This window comes from Spodoptera frugiperda, chromosome 18 (genome assembly GCF_023101765.2).
Source record: "Spodoptera frugiperda isolate SF20-4 chromosome 18, AGI-APGP_CSIRO_Sfru_2.0, whole genome shotgun sequence".
Classification (NCBI taxonomy): domain Eukaryota; kingdom Metazoa; phylum Arthropoda; class Insecta; order Lepidoptera; family Noctuidae; genus Spodoptera; species Spodoptera frugiperda.
The window spans coordinates 6,769,981-6,787,937 of record NC_064229.1 but is presented as its reverse complement, the minus strand read 5'-3'; the positions used below and the strand labels follow the sequence as shown (position 1 = coordinate 6,787,937).

Sequence of the window (17,957 nt, the reverse complement as noted above, 5' to 3'; positions counted from 1 at the left end):
ATAGGGTATTAGGAATTTAAGGGTCGTTTGGGAATCGGGGTTTGGGAAGATTGGGAATGGGGATAATCGGGCCTTGGGTAACCTCACTCACACAACCAACTTTCACGTTGTTTTTTTGTGAGGCCGTGGTATCACTCCGGTCGAGCCAGTCCATTCGTGCCGAAGCATGCCTCGCCCACAAAAGAAAATGTTAACATTATACATTGCTACTTCTGTAATTAATTAGTTACAGATAGTGACCGTTTTTTTGGTTCTATCCTGTCTTCACTACTCCTGGTCCAAACTATTTTCTTTTTCGATAACTTTAATTGAATTTAAATGACTAACATTGTCTACATAATAAATAATGAGCATACTATATGTATAGAAGATTAGGACATGCGATAAAAATTACATCTTATTTAAACAAACAGATGGATCAAAGTTCACTGCATCGATGATAATATAATATCTTAATACCTAGTGTATATAATATTTAACAGTTCTATTACTTTCTTTCTTTCCAGCGAGTGGCAGCAGTATCAGACAAAAATTTCCTCGTGTCTCCTCTGGGTCTAAAGCTGGCACTGGCCATCCTCACGGAAGCAGCCACAGGAGTCACCCAGAGTGAACTCTCGTCCGTCCTGGGATTCGACCTAGACAGAAACCTAGTCAGATCAAAGTTCTCCACTATCATTGAGTCTTTACAGGTCAGTTAAAAGTGTTGTGATATTTTTAACATTAGTGAATGATTTTCGACTATACGTGGTATTTAAACTTAACATATTAAACAACTTACAAGAAATAGTGACCGTTCTATTTGGTATACTAGTTGGTCGGTTTTGTTCGTGTCACTACTCGCTTTGTAACTAAACTAGTAGCTTAACTTACGCCTTAGATAAGCTACCCGCCAATCTGAATTCCGTCAAAATCGAGCCATTTCAGATATTGTCACAACATACATACAAATAGATGTAGCGTATGTATATGTCACATGCATATGATTACGGTAAATGCTGATTAATTGAAAATTATTAATAATTTTTCAAAATTATTAATAATAACCACACGTTTTGGATAAAAGTTCACTGCATCGATCGAAATTTATTACTTTTAGTAATTATCTAATAATTCACGACACATATTGGTGAAAGTATAAAATAAATATAAACCCTATGTTACCAGCAGGTATCTATTTATAATATTAAACACCGTCTTACGATTATCACAGCAAAGTTATTTGTACTTGCTTTATCAAAGGACAACAAATTCACATATTCTGAACTAGAATATAAAATAGTGCTCCTTCTAGGGTCAAATCTGGACGCTGTCATTGCCGGTAAGTCCCCTGTTTGAGTAGTGGCTAGAGAGACGCCACGGCGTCCTCACCGCCTGACGCAGTTGCTTACCCAGAGTGAACTCTCGTCCGTCCTGGGATTCGACCTAGACAGAAACCTAGTCAGATCAAAGTTCTCCACTATCATTGAGTCTTTACAGGTCAGTTAAAAGTATTGTATGAAGCGTCTCCTCCTTTTGCGAAGTAGTCATGCTAGCTAAGGAGGAGGCGGGGCGCGTGAGGGAACGAACCTCACGCCCCAACCGTCGGGAAAGACACTCCGGGCGTCGGGGATCGTGGGAAGATCTCCGGCCATCGTCGGAAGATCTCCGGGTCTGCGGACGGCGAGTAGGGGTACTCGCCGCCCGATCAGAACCAGATTCGGGCGTGCGGCGCGTCGAGTTCTGCGCGCGTAAAATTCTTGTAAAAATCTAATCTACCATCAAACTTATGCAAAAAAGTATAACGTGGTACATGAAATTGTAACAAAAATAAAATTAAACAATTATTGTATCATTAACAAAATCAACACTAATCCTAAAAGCAATCATCAATAATCATATTTTGGTTTGCCTGTAAATTTCTGTAGCACCTATAAAAGCATCAAAGTTCTTAAAAGTATTATCATAGAATTCAAACAGTTGTGCAAGTACAATATATTGCAAATTGAAATAAAAATAACAATTGGCTACTTATTACATTTATCACTACTAGGGTAAAATTATTAATAATAAGCGACAAATGTGATTAATTTATCACTTTTACCTCGAGTTTCGGTAATTATTAATAATAGTAGATAATTATTAATAATTTTCAATTATTCACTCTTACCGTAACACATATATAAGCGGTTATTTCATTATGACACTCCAGTTTTATTTATGAGTCCAGACTAGATCACCTATTGTGATATTGTGTTGAAACTTAAAAAATAAATTTTATATTTATATTATGTATTTCGGGGTCAAGTAATTTAAAGCTTTTTCTGTGTCATGAGAATAGAATAGAGGTACAATTACCGTAATGTTGATGAGCAGCTATATTTGTGGAGGTCAATAAAACCATTTAGAAAAGCTTTATAATTGAGAGTACTCGATCAAACTTTGATTAACCGTTAGATTACTTTAATTATAAATACCTGTGTACGTTGATGTTATTGATTGTAGATGATTGAATATTTATTATTTAGTGGATTTAGGATTGCATTTTTTCACGGACGAATCACGGATCATCTGATTGTTTGGGTCAAAACATTTTACGCACACCTGATGACAGATCGATATGGCATATTAAAACAAATTAGATAAACAATATGTTTAAGAATTACTTGTTTGTACATTAGCTTAGCTCATCATACATATAAAAAAATATTTCAAAAAAGAAAAAGTGTGAGGTTATGATTATTTTAATATAGGTACTATTACTTAAATGACGTCATCATATTATCCTTGACTTAAACCAGCTAATCGCATGACTGTGTATTTCCTGAATAGTGTATACGGTAAGACAACTGCATCTTAAACATAAAATATAAAAAAATGCAACACATAATGTTTAGTTTTCGCTTTTTTTGAATAGTAACTCAGTCTGTTATTACCGTATGGCATTACGATCAGTGTCTGGAATTACTAGGTTACTGAGGTGACTCCAAACATAAATGACGAAAAGTGAATGTTTTACTAATATTATAAATGCGAAAATTTTCCAGTAAGTTTGTGTGTTTGTTTGTTATTTAATCACGTCAAAATGGCTGAAAAGATGGGGACAAAATTTGGAACAGGTGTCAGGAATGACAATAGGCTTATTATCCCACGGACTGACTGATTGGCTTTATGACCTCTATTTTAAAATAAAAATGTAAGACGTTACTTATTATTGTTAAAAAGTCTAAACCCATCATTTATTTCCTTCCAGAAAGAGTCACCGTACTACATTCTAAACTTGGGCAGCAGGATCTACGTCGGTGACAATACGCACCCGCGACAGAGGTTCGCGGCTATTGCGCAGGAGTTCTACAAGACTGAGCTGAAGAATGTCAACTTCAACAACCCCGCCGTTGCCTCCAAGGAGATCAACACTTGGGTCTCGAATATCACACAAGGACACATCCCCTCATTGGTGAACGAAGGTTGGTAGAAATCTGGTGATAGAGATAAAAAATAAAAATAGTTCTACCATACTCGACACTGGTAGAATAGTCGATAACTTTGTATTGGAGACTCACTTGCCATCAACAAGCGAAAAAAAATAGCTTCTACCACCAAATCCACAACTTATAATCTACCTCTTTTCCGAATGTCATTTAGATTCATGCAGTACTTTTATGTGAAAGCGTAACAAAGAAAAAGTTTTGTAAACTATCGCATTTTAAACAATGATTCATACTCGTACAAGTGCATTAACCTATCCACACACTGTGACTGTTGTCTGTAGTTATGTCAACACAATGCACAGGATGTGTCAATCATTACTGGAACCCAAATCCTTCGTGCGTTCGGCGCTCTGATTGGGTGGTTTCGTCGCGCCGGCCAATTAGAGCGCCGAACACGCTCTCCATTCGTTTCAAAGCAAACTCCTACTAAGGGCACTGGTGTTGCAAGTGTCAATGGTCCACTAGATGACCCGTTTGCTCTATTGCTTGTCGAGGCCCATAAAAATAGTTACTGTATCATTGTAATATTAAACTATCTATATCTACTATGCTTTAATAAAAGCGCGGAAGGAAAAACTTATGTATGTACGTAGTTAGTGTTGACACATTGTTTGAGTGCACATTCATTCATTATTTTAACTCACTGATGTAAATTACAATGATAAACAATGCCTACATTGTGTATTGTTGCACTACCTCTGTATAAAACTACTGTTGACTACTATAATTTCATAGCTTGTCAGATTTAGGATTATAGCTAGGAATATTTTCCCAGACTGCCTTGTTGGTCGAGTGGTCATAAGTGTGACTGTCGGACCCTTGTGTGGTCTTGGGTTTGATTCCCGGATCGGGAAAATATTAGGCAAAGTATTATTGGCATTTTTGAAAATTTCTCAGTAGTAGCACGGAGTTTGGAATTGTGTTTAGTATAATAATATGGTAATAGGCTCAATCCCTATTACATATGATTGCTTGATTACATGGAACAGATATGGTGAAAACAAGATTATCTAAGTATTCCAAATTATAACAAAAAATTTTTAGCATAAGACTTGTACGAATAAACTAAATGCAGTTAGTTACATTACCTGCAATATATTTATAAATGTATAACAAAATATCTCCTTTGTATTCAGATGACGTGGCCAACATGGTGGTGCTGGTGCTGAACACCCTCTACTTCAAGGGTAGCTGGTACCACCAGTTCCCCCCCAACGCCACTCATTTTGGCAAGTTCAACGTGTCACCGCTCCTCGTGTCGTATGTCGAGTATATGAATGTAAACGCCAAGTTCTTCTACACCGAGTCCACTAAATACGATGCTAAGATCTTAAGGATGCCCTATCTGGTAAGTTTATTGTATTTTTTTTTTATTTTTATAACGATTCTGACTGTCTCGTTGGTCGAGTTGTCGCAAGTGCGACTGCCGGATAAGAGGTCTCGGGTTCGATTCCCGGGTCGGGCAAAGTATTGCGGTGGTTTTTTCGGTTTTCGAAAATTTCTCAGTAGTGGCACGGAGTTTGTGATTGTGGCCGGTATATAGCACTGGCTTATAACACAAATGGTGAAAAGTGGGTGTACATCGTGTATGTGTATAAAAGGTAAAACTATCTTTGCTGAATTAGAACTATTTCGGCAAACGGCTGTTAAAAAAAAGAAATGATACTCACTTTTTCGCCTATAAGTGTGTATTTTTATTACATATTTATAATTGTTCTTATGTGTTTCTTACTTACTTTGCAGGGTAACAAATATGCCATGTACATCATAGTGCCCAACTCACTGATGGGTCTACCACGAGTGCTGACCGACATCGGTGGCCTTCGACAGGAGTTGGAGAACCTTCAGGAGTACACTGTCGACGTCACCCTGCCCAGGTTCCAGTTTGACCAAACTTCGCAGTTAGACGGCATTTTGAGAGAGGTATTTATTTATTTTATTTATGTACACTTTATTGTATAGTATTAAAATAACAGCAGTGTGGACGTACCCTTATAATTTTAAATTCTATGTTGGACTATACTTCTAGTTTTAACATAATAACGTCAAAATTATTTATGAAATTCGTTTTTTTAAAACTTCCTTTGCAGTGTGGGAGCACCCTTATAATTCTAAATTCTGTGTTGAACTACATTGGAAACCCTCTGGTCTAATCGAAAAACGTCAAAATAATTTATTATTAAATTAGTTTTTCAAACTTCTTCTTCTTCTTTTTTTACTAAACGTAAATAAAACTGCCTGTGATTGCAAGTTGAACAAGTACTTGTTTTTAAGTACTTTTTTGTCATAATCGCATAAAAATATTATTATGACATAATAATATTGTTATTGATATCAAAAGAGCAGGTTATGTTAATGACAATAAAAAACAACTTAGAATCATCGTTGAATAACTGGTTTGCAAAAACCGTTTCTAGACGAACTTGGTCGTTTTGATTTCGTTTTAGTGAGAATAGGTCAGAAAACTATGACTTTATCTCAAGTTTGGGGTCAGTGGAAAATCTTCTTTTAAAGTTTTCCAGACAAACGAGACTTAACCGACGTCATTTTAACACTTACGTGTCACATAGTTAAATGTGATTTCAATAGCTGAGAGTGTCAGTCTCTTACTGACTAAAAACCACCCCGTTCCTATACCTGCTTTTCGAGCCGGAGCCCCAGTCACCCGCTAGGCAGTCTGCAGCTCCGGGAGATTTCAATAGCTAGAGATAGAATATCTATTGACGTTATACATGTTTTTTATTACCATTGCTCTTTTTGGTAACTTTTGATTATAATCTAAATTATCTCGCGGTCTTTCACCGCTGGAAATCTTAGAGAGAAACGTCATTTCAATTTTATAATATTTTTTTTTGTTTCATAATATTGCAGTTGTTATAACAAAGTACAGAAAATAGCTTTCTATTAACGGCCAATTTCAATAACCATTTATACATATGTAGAATTGCTTATTAGAGATACAATTTTGACATAAGCTCCATACAAAATTTATCAAAATGGTATTTCTACTAAGCAATCTGTAGATAGGTAGATAGGTTATTGAAATTTGATGTTAATCGTCCTCCCATCCTCATACATACAGTACAATTTTGTGCAAATAAGCTCTTTAAAAATATTCGAAGTTGTAGAGGAACCGCCTTGTGGTTAGTCAGTTCTTAAGAATTCCAATGCTCCTCAACGTGACCTTTTGATTTTTCCTCAATATTTACCGAACCGATCGTGTCATATATTAACTTGATATATAATGACGTCATTGACGCAATTTTGGCTTACCCAAGCAGTATGAATTTTGAATTTGACTTTGTGTCTGTTGCGTATCAGGGAAAACCGGTAAACAACAAAAATGTGCAGTCCAAAATATCAAGCAGTTTGCTCGACCCAGGAATCGAAACCGAGGCTCTAGCTTCGTAGTTGTGTTCGGAGCTGCGGACTGCCTAGCGGCTTACCGGGGCTCCGGCTCTAAGAGCAGGAGTAGGAAAAGGGATATCGGATACCAAATCCTCGATTCCCCAACAACCCTTTAATTCCTAACCCCAAAGAGGCCGGCAAGGCACTTATAACGCCTCTGGTGTTTCTCATCTCACTCAAGGCGGGAGAACTCATTGGATGACTTTGCAAAAAATCTTCGTAGTTGTATTCATGACTATGACCAAAAATTCAGTCTGTCCTTTACAATAATTTTAAAGTTAACAAGTTATTTTAACACCTTAACCCATTTATCAAACTTTACAGTTGGGTATAAGAGCAGCATTCGAGGAGACTGCTTCCTTCCCAGGCATCGCGCGCGGTCAGGAGATGGACCAGCGACTTAAAGTATCGAAGGTGCTGCAGCGCGCTGGTATCGTGGTCAATGAGCTCGGCAGTATTGCATACTCTGCTACAGGTTAGTTGGAAATTATATTCATAAGTCTACTACCAATATAACTGATCTATAAGGGTAGGTATTAACTAGACAATTTTAAATAGAATATCCAGATTTCATGGTTATGGTGGAATACAGTACTTTAAACCACCACTCCTACTTGTTCCGTAGCTATCGTCTAAACAAATAACCGCCGTACTCAGAGATATTTTGTGATTACTTAAACTATTTCTCAGTAACGATTTTTGTGCAGAATATAATTGTTAAGGACCGGGTTAAATAACCATTAAATGACTCTGAGTACGGCGGTAAGTTCTTATTTGTCAGAGAACGAGTAGCAGTGTCTTAATTAACTGGAAAGTTCCGATTAATATATCAAAATTTTCTCCAAACAGAAATATCGCTGGTGAACAAATTCGGTGAAGATATTGAAGCTACAGCCGAGGTGGTGGCTGACAAACCATTCCTGTTCTTCATCCAAGATGAGGCCACGAGACAGTTGCTGTTCACTGGTCGGGTCTCCGAGCCACATGGACAAGACGGAATCCTTAAAGTATAAGTTATTCTACTTAAGTTATAAAAATAAATTATGTGTGATAAAGATTTGAATTAAAATGTTATATTTTCGTGGTAATTCAGCGCCATTTTCTTTTAGAACAGTTCTCTGTGTTCTTTGAAAGATATCTTGAATTTTATGTTTTGTTTTGCATTTTTGTTTTGTAAACTAATTAATGTTAAATGTTAATATAAATAAAAGGTGAATTTCTTGAGAAGATCAAAACCTATTCAGACTGCTACTCGATATGACAAATTGATATGAAGAATATAGAAATAAATATTTAGGTTATAATGAATGAGATGATTTCTTACCAATAAATAAATAAATGAGAGACATTATTTTTTTAAATAACTGTTCACAATAAATATTAGACGAAAGAATAATTCAATATTTAGTGCCATTTTTGCGTATGTTGGAGAAATGCACGAAAATATACGATGATTGTAACAACTACTGATTTTTACTTTTTCACCCAACATCCCAATTAAGTACACACATAGAAAAGAGATGGTCTTCTCTTTTCTGTGGGTACATACCCCAATCCCACAATCCCAGATACATTATCCAAATTTTCATTTAATTGCACCAATTTCTTCAATCATATTTGAAAAGTAATGCACGCTACACACCTTAAGATATAACTGTGCAGTTTTACTAGTACCGCCTGACCGTACAGTTAAATCGTAGATCCATAAAGCCTTTATTCGAACAAACACCCAAAGCAATCATAATCAGGTGATTATTAAGGCGCTGGCTCCACGAGCGAGAGAATTGCGTCGCGTCCGCCCTTATATCGACGGATAATCTCCACGAACGACCGATAATTCCGAGTAAAGTAAAATCGTGACGGAATCGCAGCGTTTCTGCGGCGACTCGTAACGGTATCGCCGCGTTTCCGCGGCGAATCGTGACGGAATCGCAGCGTTTCTGCGGCGACTCGTAACGGTATCGCCGCGTTTCCTTGACGACGCGTTTAAAAATGTTCTCGAAACGTCCTTGCTTAACGAGAGGCAATGTTGAAATGACGCTGCGTTTGACAGCGCGCCCGCTGCGTGCTCGTCGCGAGCGCGCGGCGGGCTAGCGACGTGGTAATGACGTTTCGCGCGCTCATTGCCACTCGTCGCATTGCGGCGATTATATCGCCGTGAGGACACGGTTTCATAGAGAGTGTATAGAAATACGTGACACGACGATAATATCGCCGCGATTCTCTCGCTCGTAGAGCCAGCGCCTTAGACGTAAATACCCTGAGACTAAAACATGTTTGGTGTTTAATACTAAAAGGTATTACGTTAGTCACCTTACAGCTACGTCACAGCTGTGTCTTGCACACTTCCATATACTTCAGAGCCAGTGCGTGAGGTAGACGAGGTCTGACGTTACCTGTTCGTGTATTAAAATTATGTGTTAATAGATATAAATAACAGGAAGAAAATGCGTCTGTCTATAGCCATTGGTAAGTGTTTTATCAAAAATATTTGCTTAAATGTCCCTCTTTTGTGATGCAAAGATTGAGTGGGACCGTGATGCTGTTTTGTTTTCAATAGATATCTAATTAGAATCGGTATTTTCTCTAAAGCGATAATCTCTATGGACATGTTCTTTAAAGTTATTGTAAATATATACAATATGTTTTAAGCTAGTTACTGCTTGCTAGCTAGCATGTTATAAGTAAAGCGTAACCAATATTTTGTTAGAAAATGAACAGCTGTTTAGCTGAACTGAGCTGAGCTGAACTGATTATGATGAATTACGTTATAGGGATACTTTTATTGTAGAATATGAACAGCTGTTTAGCTGAACTGAGCTGAGCTGAAATGATTATGATGAATTACGTTATAGGGATACTTTTATTGTAGAATATATTTTAATACTTTCAAATAGAGTTCCAAACCCAAATTTCATGCGTCATTGATTTATTTAAGAAACGTAGGAAAACGGTTTTTATATCATCCGAATGACCTTCTCGAAATAAAACCGGTGTCAATAACAATGGTAACAATAATGGCAATTTGTTGATCATGTGGAATCAACATTAATTTACTTATGAATAAACAGTTCAGACATTCCCATATTTTTGATATCCTAGACAACGAGCGTATTGGTATATTTTCTAAAGGAGAGGGATTTTTATTGCTGGTTAGGTTGTAAGTCAGATTTTTGAATTAGTCCTAGTCATTGGCTTTTTTTTTTTTTTTTTTTTTTTTTGAGGGGGAAAATCATCCAATGACTTTTCTCGCCTTGGGCGAGGCGAGAGGGAGTGTCAGACTCTTACTGACTAAAAACCACCCCGTTCCTTCTCCTGCTTTTCGAGCCGGAGCCCCGGTAAACCCGCTAGGTAGTCCGCAGCTCCGGATCAGGCATCAGCCCTATTGGGCCCCATCTGTGGTGGTCTGATGGCTCTTTGAGGCGCGCGCGGAACGCGACGCGCCGCACGCACGGGTCTGGTTCTGTTCGGGCGGTGAGCTACCCTTGCTCGCCGTCCGCAGGCCCGCACTTACGGTGGCCGGAGATCGTCTCGGGATCCCCTACGCCCGGATTGTCTTTCGCGACGGCTGGGGCGTGAGGAGGTTTGTTCTCTCACGCGCCCCGCCTCCTCCTTAGCTAGCATGACTGCTTCGCAGAAGGAGGAGACGGCATCCCAGTCCCTCTCGCTCCGCACCATGGCCTGAACCAGTGCCGGGCGCGAGAGGTCGCCGTCGCCGACCACATCCCTGAGGACTTGGCGGTGCTCAGCCCACGCAGGGCACACCGCCACCGTATGTTCTACCGTGTCCTCCGGGCGGTCCTCACAGTGATGACACCCGGGCGTTTCCTCCCGCCCAATAAGGAACAGGAACCTACCGAAACTCCCATGTCCGGTAAGCACCTGCGTAGGCGGTAGGTGAGGACGCCGTGGCGCCTCTCTAGCCACTCCTCAAAGAGGGGACTTACCGCTGCGATGACAGCGAGCCCAGCCCTCGGTTGCGACAGTCGTTGCTGCCATTCCGCCATGAGATCGCGCCGGAGCTCGTCCCGCCATGCACTTATCTGGCGCGGCAATGGAGTTTCGCCCCGGCGACACGCGTCGGCGCGCAGACTGAAGACGCGCGCGAGCACCTTCGCCTCCAAATCCCACGGCGGTAATCCGGCAAGGAGGTTCGCCGCCTCCCCGGAGATCGTGCGATATCCACGAATCACCCGGATGGCCATGACCCTCTGAGACGTGAGCAGCGCCCGAGCTGGCCGCCGCATCAGGTTCGGCGCCCACACAGGGGCGCCGTAGAGGGCCATGGACCGCACGATCCCCGCGTACAACCTCCGGCAGGAGGCATTTGGCCCCCCGAGGTTTGGCAGGAGCCGCTTAAGCGCAGCCCCCGTCCGCTCCAACTTAGGAGCCAAACGTCGGAAGTGTTCCACGAAGTTCCATCGACTGTCGAGGACGAGTCCTAGATACTTCATCGTCGTCTCGACGCCGATGGAAACTCCTCCCGCCGTTATTTGGGACCCACCCGGAGGTGGTGCGTTCCCGCGGCCATGAAAGCACATGGCCTCGGACTTGTGGAGCGCCACCTCGAGTCCCAATTGCCGGATCCTGTCAACAACTGTCGCAACCGCTCTCGCCATTAAGTTGGCCGCCGCCTGGTGCGACCTCCCGTGCGCTAACACTAGCGTATCGTCGGCGTAACATATTACGCCGACGCCATTCGGGAGGTCGGTGCGCAGCACCCAGTCGTAACCGATATCCCACAGGAGCGGTCCCAAAACCGAACCCTGTGGAACACCGCGCGACATCTCTCGCCGTTTCCATTCGCCCTGGTGACCGGGGTATATGACATACCTGTCTGTCAGGTAAGCCTCGATTATACGACGGAGGTAGGTAGGCACCCGGTGATACCGGAGTGCCTCCAGTATGCAGCTCCAGGGTAGGGAGTTGAAGGCGTTGGCGATGTCCAGAGACACCGCCACTACGACCTTACCCCTGGACACTGCAGTCCCCGTCGTGAGGTCCCTTACGCGCATGATGGCGTCCACCGTGGAGCGCCCTCTGCGGAAGCCGAACTGGCCGTCCGCGAGGTCCGGCCCAATTCCGGACAAGTGCGCGACGAGGCGGTTCGAAATTATCCTTTCGAAGACTTTTCCCACCTCGTCGAGCAGCACAATGGGCCGGTACGCGGACGGAGAGTCCGCAGGGCGCCCCGGCTTCTTCACGAGGACCAGTTTTCCCGTCTTCCACTGAAGTGGGAACTGGCCCCTCTCCAAGCATGCGCTGTAGAGACCTATTAATCGAGGCCCGAGAGCCTCCGAGGCCAGGACCCACGCCTTGCCATGTAGGCCATCGGGTCCTGGGGCGGTGTTCTTGGCGCCCATCCGGCGCACCGCCGCTCTCATTTCTGCCTCGGTCACCTCCGGAACGATGTCGCCGTCGTCGTCACTGTGGCCCGCATTGGGCACCGCAGGGGGCGGAGTCATGGATGGAGGGGTGAAACCCCTCTGTAGTCGGGGGAACAAGGCGCCGACTACTTCCTCTACGACCTCTGGCCGGAGACTCTGAGTCAGCGGGGGAGCCCATGTGCGGAGCTTATCACGCACCATCCGATAGGGGCGCCCCCATGGATCTCTGTTCAGAGTCTCCAGCATCGTCCGGCGGGCTTCTTCCTTAGCCCGCCAAATCTCCGCCTTGAGGGCGGCCTTCGCCACCTTGTACCCCTCGTACAACTCCGCCTCTCTTACCTCCGCGTCTGGAGCGCGGATACGGAGCCTGCGGTGCCTCGTGTACCGACGGCGCGCAGCAACGCACGCATTGCGCAGAGCAGCCAGCTCTTGCGACCACCAGTACACCTGGCGCTTGCGCTGACCTGGCCGGACCCGGGGCATCGCCACGTCACATATTCTGGACATGGCGTCCTGGAGCCATCTTGCCTCTTCGTCGATGTCGGCAGGCCTGTCCGGTGGGATCACCCAGGCCTGCACGATTGCGGCTTCCAGGAAAAGCTCCCGGTCCAACTGTCTTAGCGCCCAACGCGGGCCACATGGGGCCTGTCTGACTGGCGGGTCCGCGGACTCGGCGGAGACGTTGAACCGGATGTACCGGTGATCAGAAAACGTCTCCACCTCCTCCATAACGCGCCAGTCAACAACACGGGGTGACAGAGCGGGGCTGGCGAACGAGATATCCACCACCGATTCGCCCTGCATCCGCACACACGTGGGGACAGAACCCCGGTTCAGGACGACTAGGCCTGTCTCCAGAGCCCAGTCTTCCACCATCCTACCCCGAACGTCAGTGAACCGGGAACCCCAAGCCAAGTTTTTGGCATTGAAGTCCCCGAGGACAAGCACGGGGAGGGAACGGAACCCGACGACGACGGCGACCAACTCCCTAAGGGAGTTGTGGAACTCGGCGAGAGTTCGGTTCGGAGAGAAATACACGCCCACCACAGCGATCTCTCCGAACCGTGCTGCGACACAACCCCGGCCTCTTCGAGCGCTCTCGAGAGTCGGGGTACCGGCGGCGGCCGACGAGATGATGGTCACCGAGCCGTCCAAGTCCGCCACCCAGTGATCCCTGGGCGGGACGAAATACGGCTCGGAGACTACGGCGACATTGATCGACCACTGCGCCATGCTCTGGAGCAGGAGATCCTGAGCAGCGGCGCAGTGGTTAATATTCGCCTGGAGGAGGCGGAATGGATGCATTAATGGCAATCCATTACAACCTCCTCCCTGGCGGCATTACAGCCGGCGCTGACCGCGGCGGCGGTGGCAGTGGCGACTGCCACAGTGGCGGCGGTGGAAACGACGGGGGCGGCGGAGGGCCTGCCCTTGCCCCTGGGTTTGGTAGGCGGGGAGCAGGCCTTGCTCCCGGCCCGGTGACTGGCCGGCTTGCCAGCCGCCGCACATGCGTCGCAGTGCAGCGGGCCAGTGCACGTACCGGCCTTGTGACCGGGCTGACCGCAGCGGAAGCAGCGGTCACTGCGGTCAACCTCCGAGGTGCATTTAACGCTTACGTGGTGGCCCACGTGGCAGCGGTAGCACCTCAGAGGCCGGACCTCGAGCAGCTTAACCTGCGCCGAGACCCAACCTACCAGGAGCCTTTTGCCCTCCTTAATTTTTTTGGCCGCTGTGACGGGGCAACTCACGACCACCGTTCGCAGACCCGAGTTGTCCGGACGGATGGTGCCTGCTTTGACTTGATCAGCAGGGCACCCTCCTGTCCTGGCGACAGCGGCCACCACCTCATGCTCCGTCACGGAGTCGTCCAGGCCCATTATTCGCAGATCCAAGCACTTAGTGGGCCTGGACACGCGAACCTCGTCCGCACCGAGACACGCCCGAAGCCTTTCGGCTAAGGCGTCAGCGGACGGGCCGCTGGTTGCGCCGGGGACCTCCAATAAACGGGCTCCTGTAGCGGTCGCTTTAATAGCGAACCCGTTAGGGGCCCCGAACTCCGCGGGAGTCACCGCCCCCTTCAATTTGGCGAGCTAGTCATTGGCTAGGCGGAAAATCATTCCAGATAGTTGTTACCGGTCCACGCCTGGATATTTCGGAGCTGCGGACTGCCTAGCAAGTCACCGGGTTGTAGTTTTTAGTCAGTAAGAGTCTGACACTCCCTCTCGCCTCGCCTAAGGCGGGAGATGTCATTTGATGATTCCCCCTCAAAAAATACTCTTGGGTATTGTATAGGCAAGACTTTTTCCTTCGGTCAGTGCTTCTCTTCCCTTTCGCCTTCACTCTTCATTATATGATGTATCAGCATCTATCTGTCGTGTTTGATAAGATACTAGTAAGTAAGATAGATATAGTTCAATGAGATTATTATACAAAACTTAATACAATTATTAATACATTTGTATCCAATACTTAATATGAAGTTGCATAATATTAATCTAATACAACTAATAATCAATTAGGTATAGGATTAAACACTACTTACTACTTATGGTAGCAAGCTCTACTAATTTCTATTAAGAAAATGCCAACTGGATGATTATTACGTAGAAGTTACTATTCATACAACGCACTATCTAAGATTGACTTGAGAAAAGATACTCATAAACACAAATTGCCTTAAAATCCATCCAAAACCATCCCGTTCCTACTCTTGCTTTTCGAGCCAGAGCCCCGGTAAACCCGATAAGCAGTCCACAGCAAATATCAGGCCTATGAAATATTCTCTTTTTGAATTTTCAAAAGTACCTATAAAAGGTTTAATTGGAATAAATTATTTGACTTTGAACTTGCATTTGACAAAGTTTCTTATAGACACTATAGTTAAGACCCTAATCAGTATTTCTTAATTTAATTCCAGTTGTAATCTTCGCATCAATCCAAAGTTTAGACTGCCACATACCACCGAGGCTGGCTAAAGTTTTCAATTCGCGTCAAAACTATTTTGACATCGACCTCCTTCGATATGTCGCTGAAGGCAAGAGTGGAAACGTGATGGTGTCTCCAGCCAGCATCAAGTCTACTTTAGCGATGTTAATGGAAGGTGCCCAGGGTGCAACAGCTAGAGAAATCCAGACGGCACTAAGACTGTTACCTTATAAAACAGATTATAGAGAGCAGCTCAGTCAGTTTATGATGGATTTAGAGGTAATGGGTTTTTTTTACTTTTTCTTATTACAGGTAAATTGGAGCAGGAAATGATACATGTTTTTTTTTCTCTAATAAAACGTTGCCCCACATTAGGATTTTCTCCTGTGTCGTGAGTGCGTTTACAAACATACAATTTCACATGCACATGAAACCCAGACCCGAAACAACAATTTGTGGATCACACAAATCCGCTACACGTTGCACGGCAGCCAGTTGCCCAGTCACAGCACCAACCACGCAGTCATGACATGCAGATTAGGCATCGTTTCAATTTTTTTTACGTTTGATGGGTCGACGTTTGGCCGCTATCTCACCTGATGGTAAGTGATAATGCGGCCTACGATGGAGCCATAAGCAACCTATTCACTCGGGCTTTGAAGACACCCAGGTCATACCCAAAGGACAACAAATTCACATATTCTGAACTAGAATATTAAATAGTGTCATTCTAGGGCACATTTATCTGGGTTCGCTGTCATTGCAGCGATAAGTCCCCTGGTTGAAGAGTGGCTAGAGAGGCACCACGCCATCCTCACCTACCGCCTGACGCAGGTGCTTACCGGTTCTGTGCGCGCCTCGATCAGACATCAGCCCTACTGGTTGGGCTGATGCCTGATCCGGAGCTGCGGACTACCTAGCATGTTTACCGGGGCTCCGGCTCGAAAAGCAGGAGTAGGAACGGGGTGGTTTGTAGTTAGTAAGAGTCTGACACTCCCTCTCGCCTCGTTGATGATGTGATGTGATGTGATGATAGTTTAATCGCAGGTTATAAAAATATTTTACCTTTTTCGATACTGTTATAAATCTGGTTTAGTTTCAGTCATGCCCTAAAAACCTTCCAGGCAGTCATTTGAATTGCTCTAATAAAATATTATTTCACACTAAAAATCCACAAAATCTGTTTTAGATAAACTCATCAAGTGTGACAGTACATAATGCGAACGGATTGTTCGTGTCGGAACCACTGCAGCTGAAGAAAGAATACGAAATGTTGGCGAAACGTGTTTATTTCTCTAAAGTGAACAAATTAGATTTCAATGATCCACGCACTGCCGCTGATGAGATCAATGGCTGGGTGAACAGTAAAACTGGGGGCTTGATCCCAGCTATTTTAGATCAAGGTAAGGGAACAGTTTCATATCCATACAGTACTCTCCGAAACGTCCTTGAACCTTAAGGAAATGTGCTATACTCTTAACAAGGTGTGTGACAGGCAATAATGCCTTTAATGGCAATGGAGGGTTTACCTGTTTTCCATCATCTTTATGCTAGGCAATATACTTTTTCCAAACCGAGAATCGAACCAGTGTATCGACAGACGGGATGTTATGTATGTATAAAACTACTTTCTGCTTACTTTTGTTGTATTTGTCATTCCAGCCCACATCAATCCTAAGACGGAGTTATTGTTGACAAGTGCCCTCTACTTTAATGGGACTTGGCTCAACGAGTTCGACCGCAAGAAAACCCATGGAGAGTGTTTCTACAGGAACGGTGTTTGTAAAACCGTAGCCATGATGAATTTGGAAGCAGAACTCAATTATGCCCACGTGGACGACTTGAGAGCTCATGCCTTGGAACTGCCGTACCAGGTGAGTTGGCAAAAATTTCTACGACACCTTACTTATCAAAGGGTTATCAAAAATAAATCATGGTGTTACGATATAGTAATCTATGTTTATGTTTCCCCACCTCTGTTGTTTCTTACATAACTCGGCCATGGGCTTCTTCATGGCCATACATATTATATTTACTGCAAGTTTCGAGTCATTCACGTCTAGTTTCATGTAACTTGGGTTTATTTACTACACTGTCTTTCCTGATACTGTTTAATGTATGTATATTAATTGCAGTGTTATTTATCTTTCTCATCTCTGTAATTATCATAATTATCGTATTTAACAAATATTTTTTTTCTTTGTCAGAACAAGCGTTACTCAATGATGATCCTCATGCCCCAAGACCGTGATGCTGGATTGGCTCTCATACGTGATCTTCCCTACATCGGATTGCTGAAGATATCCAATATGTTGCAGCCTACACCCGTCGTCCTCACGATGCCCAAGTTCACTGTTGTGTATGGAGACGATATGGTAGCACCTTTGAAGAACGTAAGTACTATTTTAACACAATAAATACTACATTACGTTCGTTATATAACTTTATATTTACTTAGACTTTGTGTATCTTATACAACTAGAAATAATATATAAACTCAATAATACTTGTGTTGGGACTATCAGTATTTACTTCTGCGGTCAATTGCTAGACGATAGTTAAACTATACAACCTTTTGGCGCGGTGGTTGGGCAATCGGCTGTCACGCAACGTGTGGCGGGTTCGATTCCCGCACGGAACAACTCTTTGTGTGATCTACAAATTGTTGTTTCGGGTCCGGGTGTCATGTATCCGTGAATTTGTATCGTTGTAAACGCACCCGTATCAAGCAACGATGTTTTTGAAAAAAACATCTTTACATAATCTTCAG

General features: G+C 43.8%; 1 protein-coding gene across 1 annotated transcript in view; it reads left to right on the top strand.

Moving 5' to 3' along the window:
• LOC118278054 (uncharacterized) overlaps positions 1-17,957 on the top strand; it is a 35,693-nt gene that overhangs the window by 5,894 nt on the left and 11,842 nt on the right. The window contains exons 3-12 of the mRNA XM_050700063.1: positions 507-689; positions 3,230-3,443; positions 4,604-4,815; positions 5,211-5,390; positions 7,200-7,350; positions 7,725-7,886; positions 15,180-15,466; positions 16,377-16,590; positions 16,850-17,061; positions 17,395-17,580. Of these exons, the coding sequence (XP_050556020.1) occupies positions 507-689; positions 3,230-3,443; positions 4,604-4,815; positions 5,211-5,390; positions 7,200-7,350; positions 7,725-7,886; positions 15,180-15,466; positions 16,377-16,590; positions 16,850-17,061; positions 17,395-17,580 (2,001 nt within the window). The remainder of the gene's footprint in view (positions 1-506; positions 690-3,229; positions 3,444-4,603; positions 4,816-5,210; positions 5,391-7,199; positions 7,351-7,724; positions 7,887-15,179; positions 15,467-16,376; positions 16,591-16,849; positions 17,062-17,394; positions 17,581-17,957) is intronic.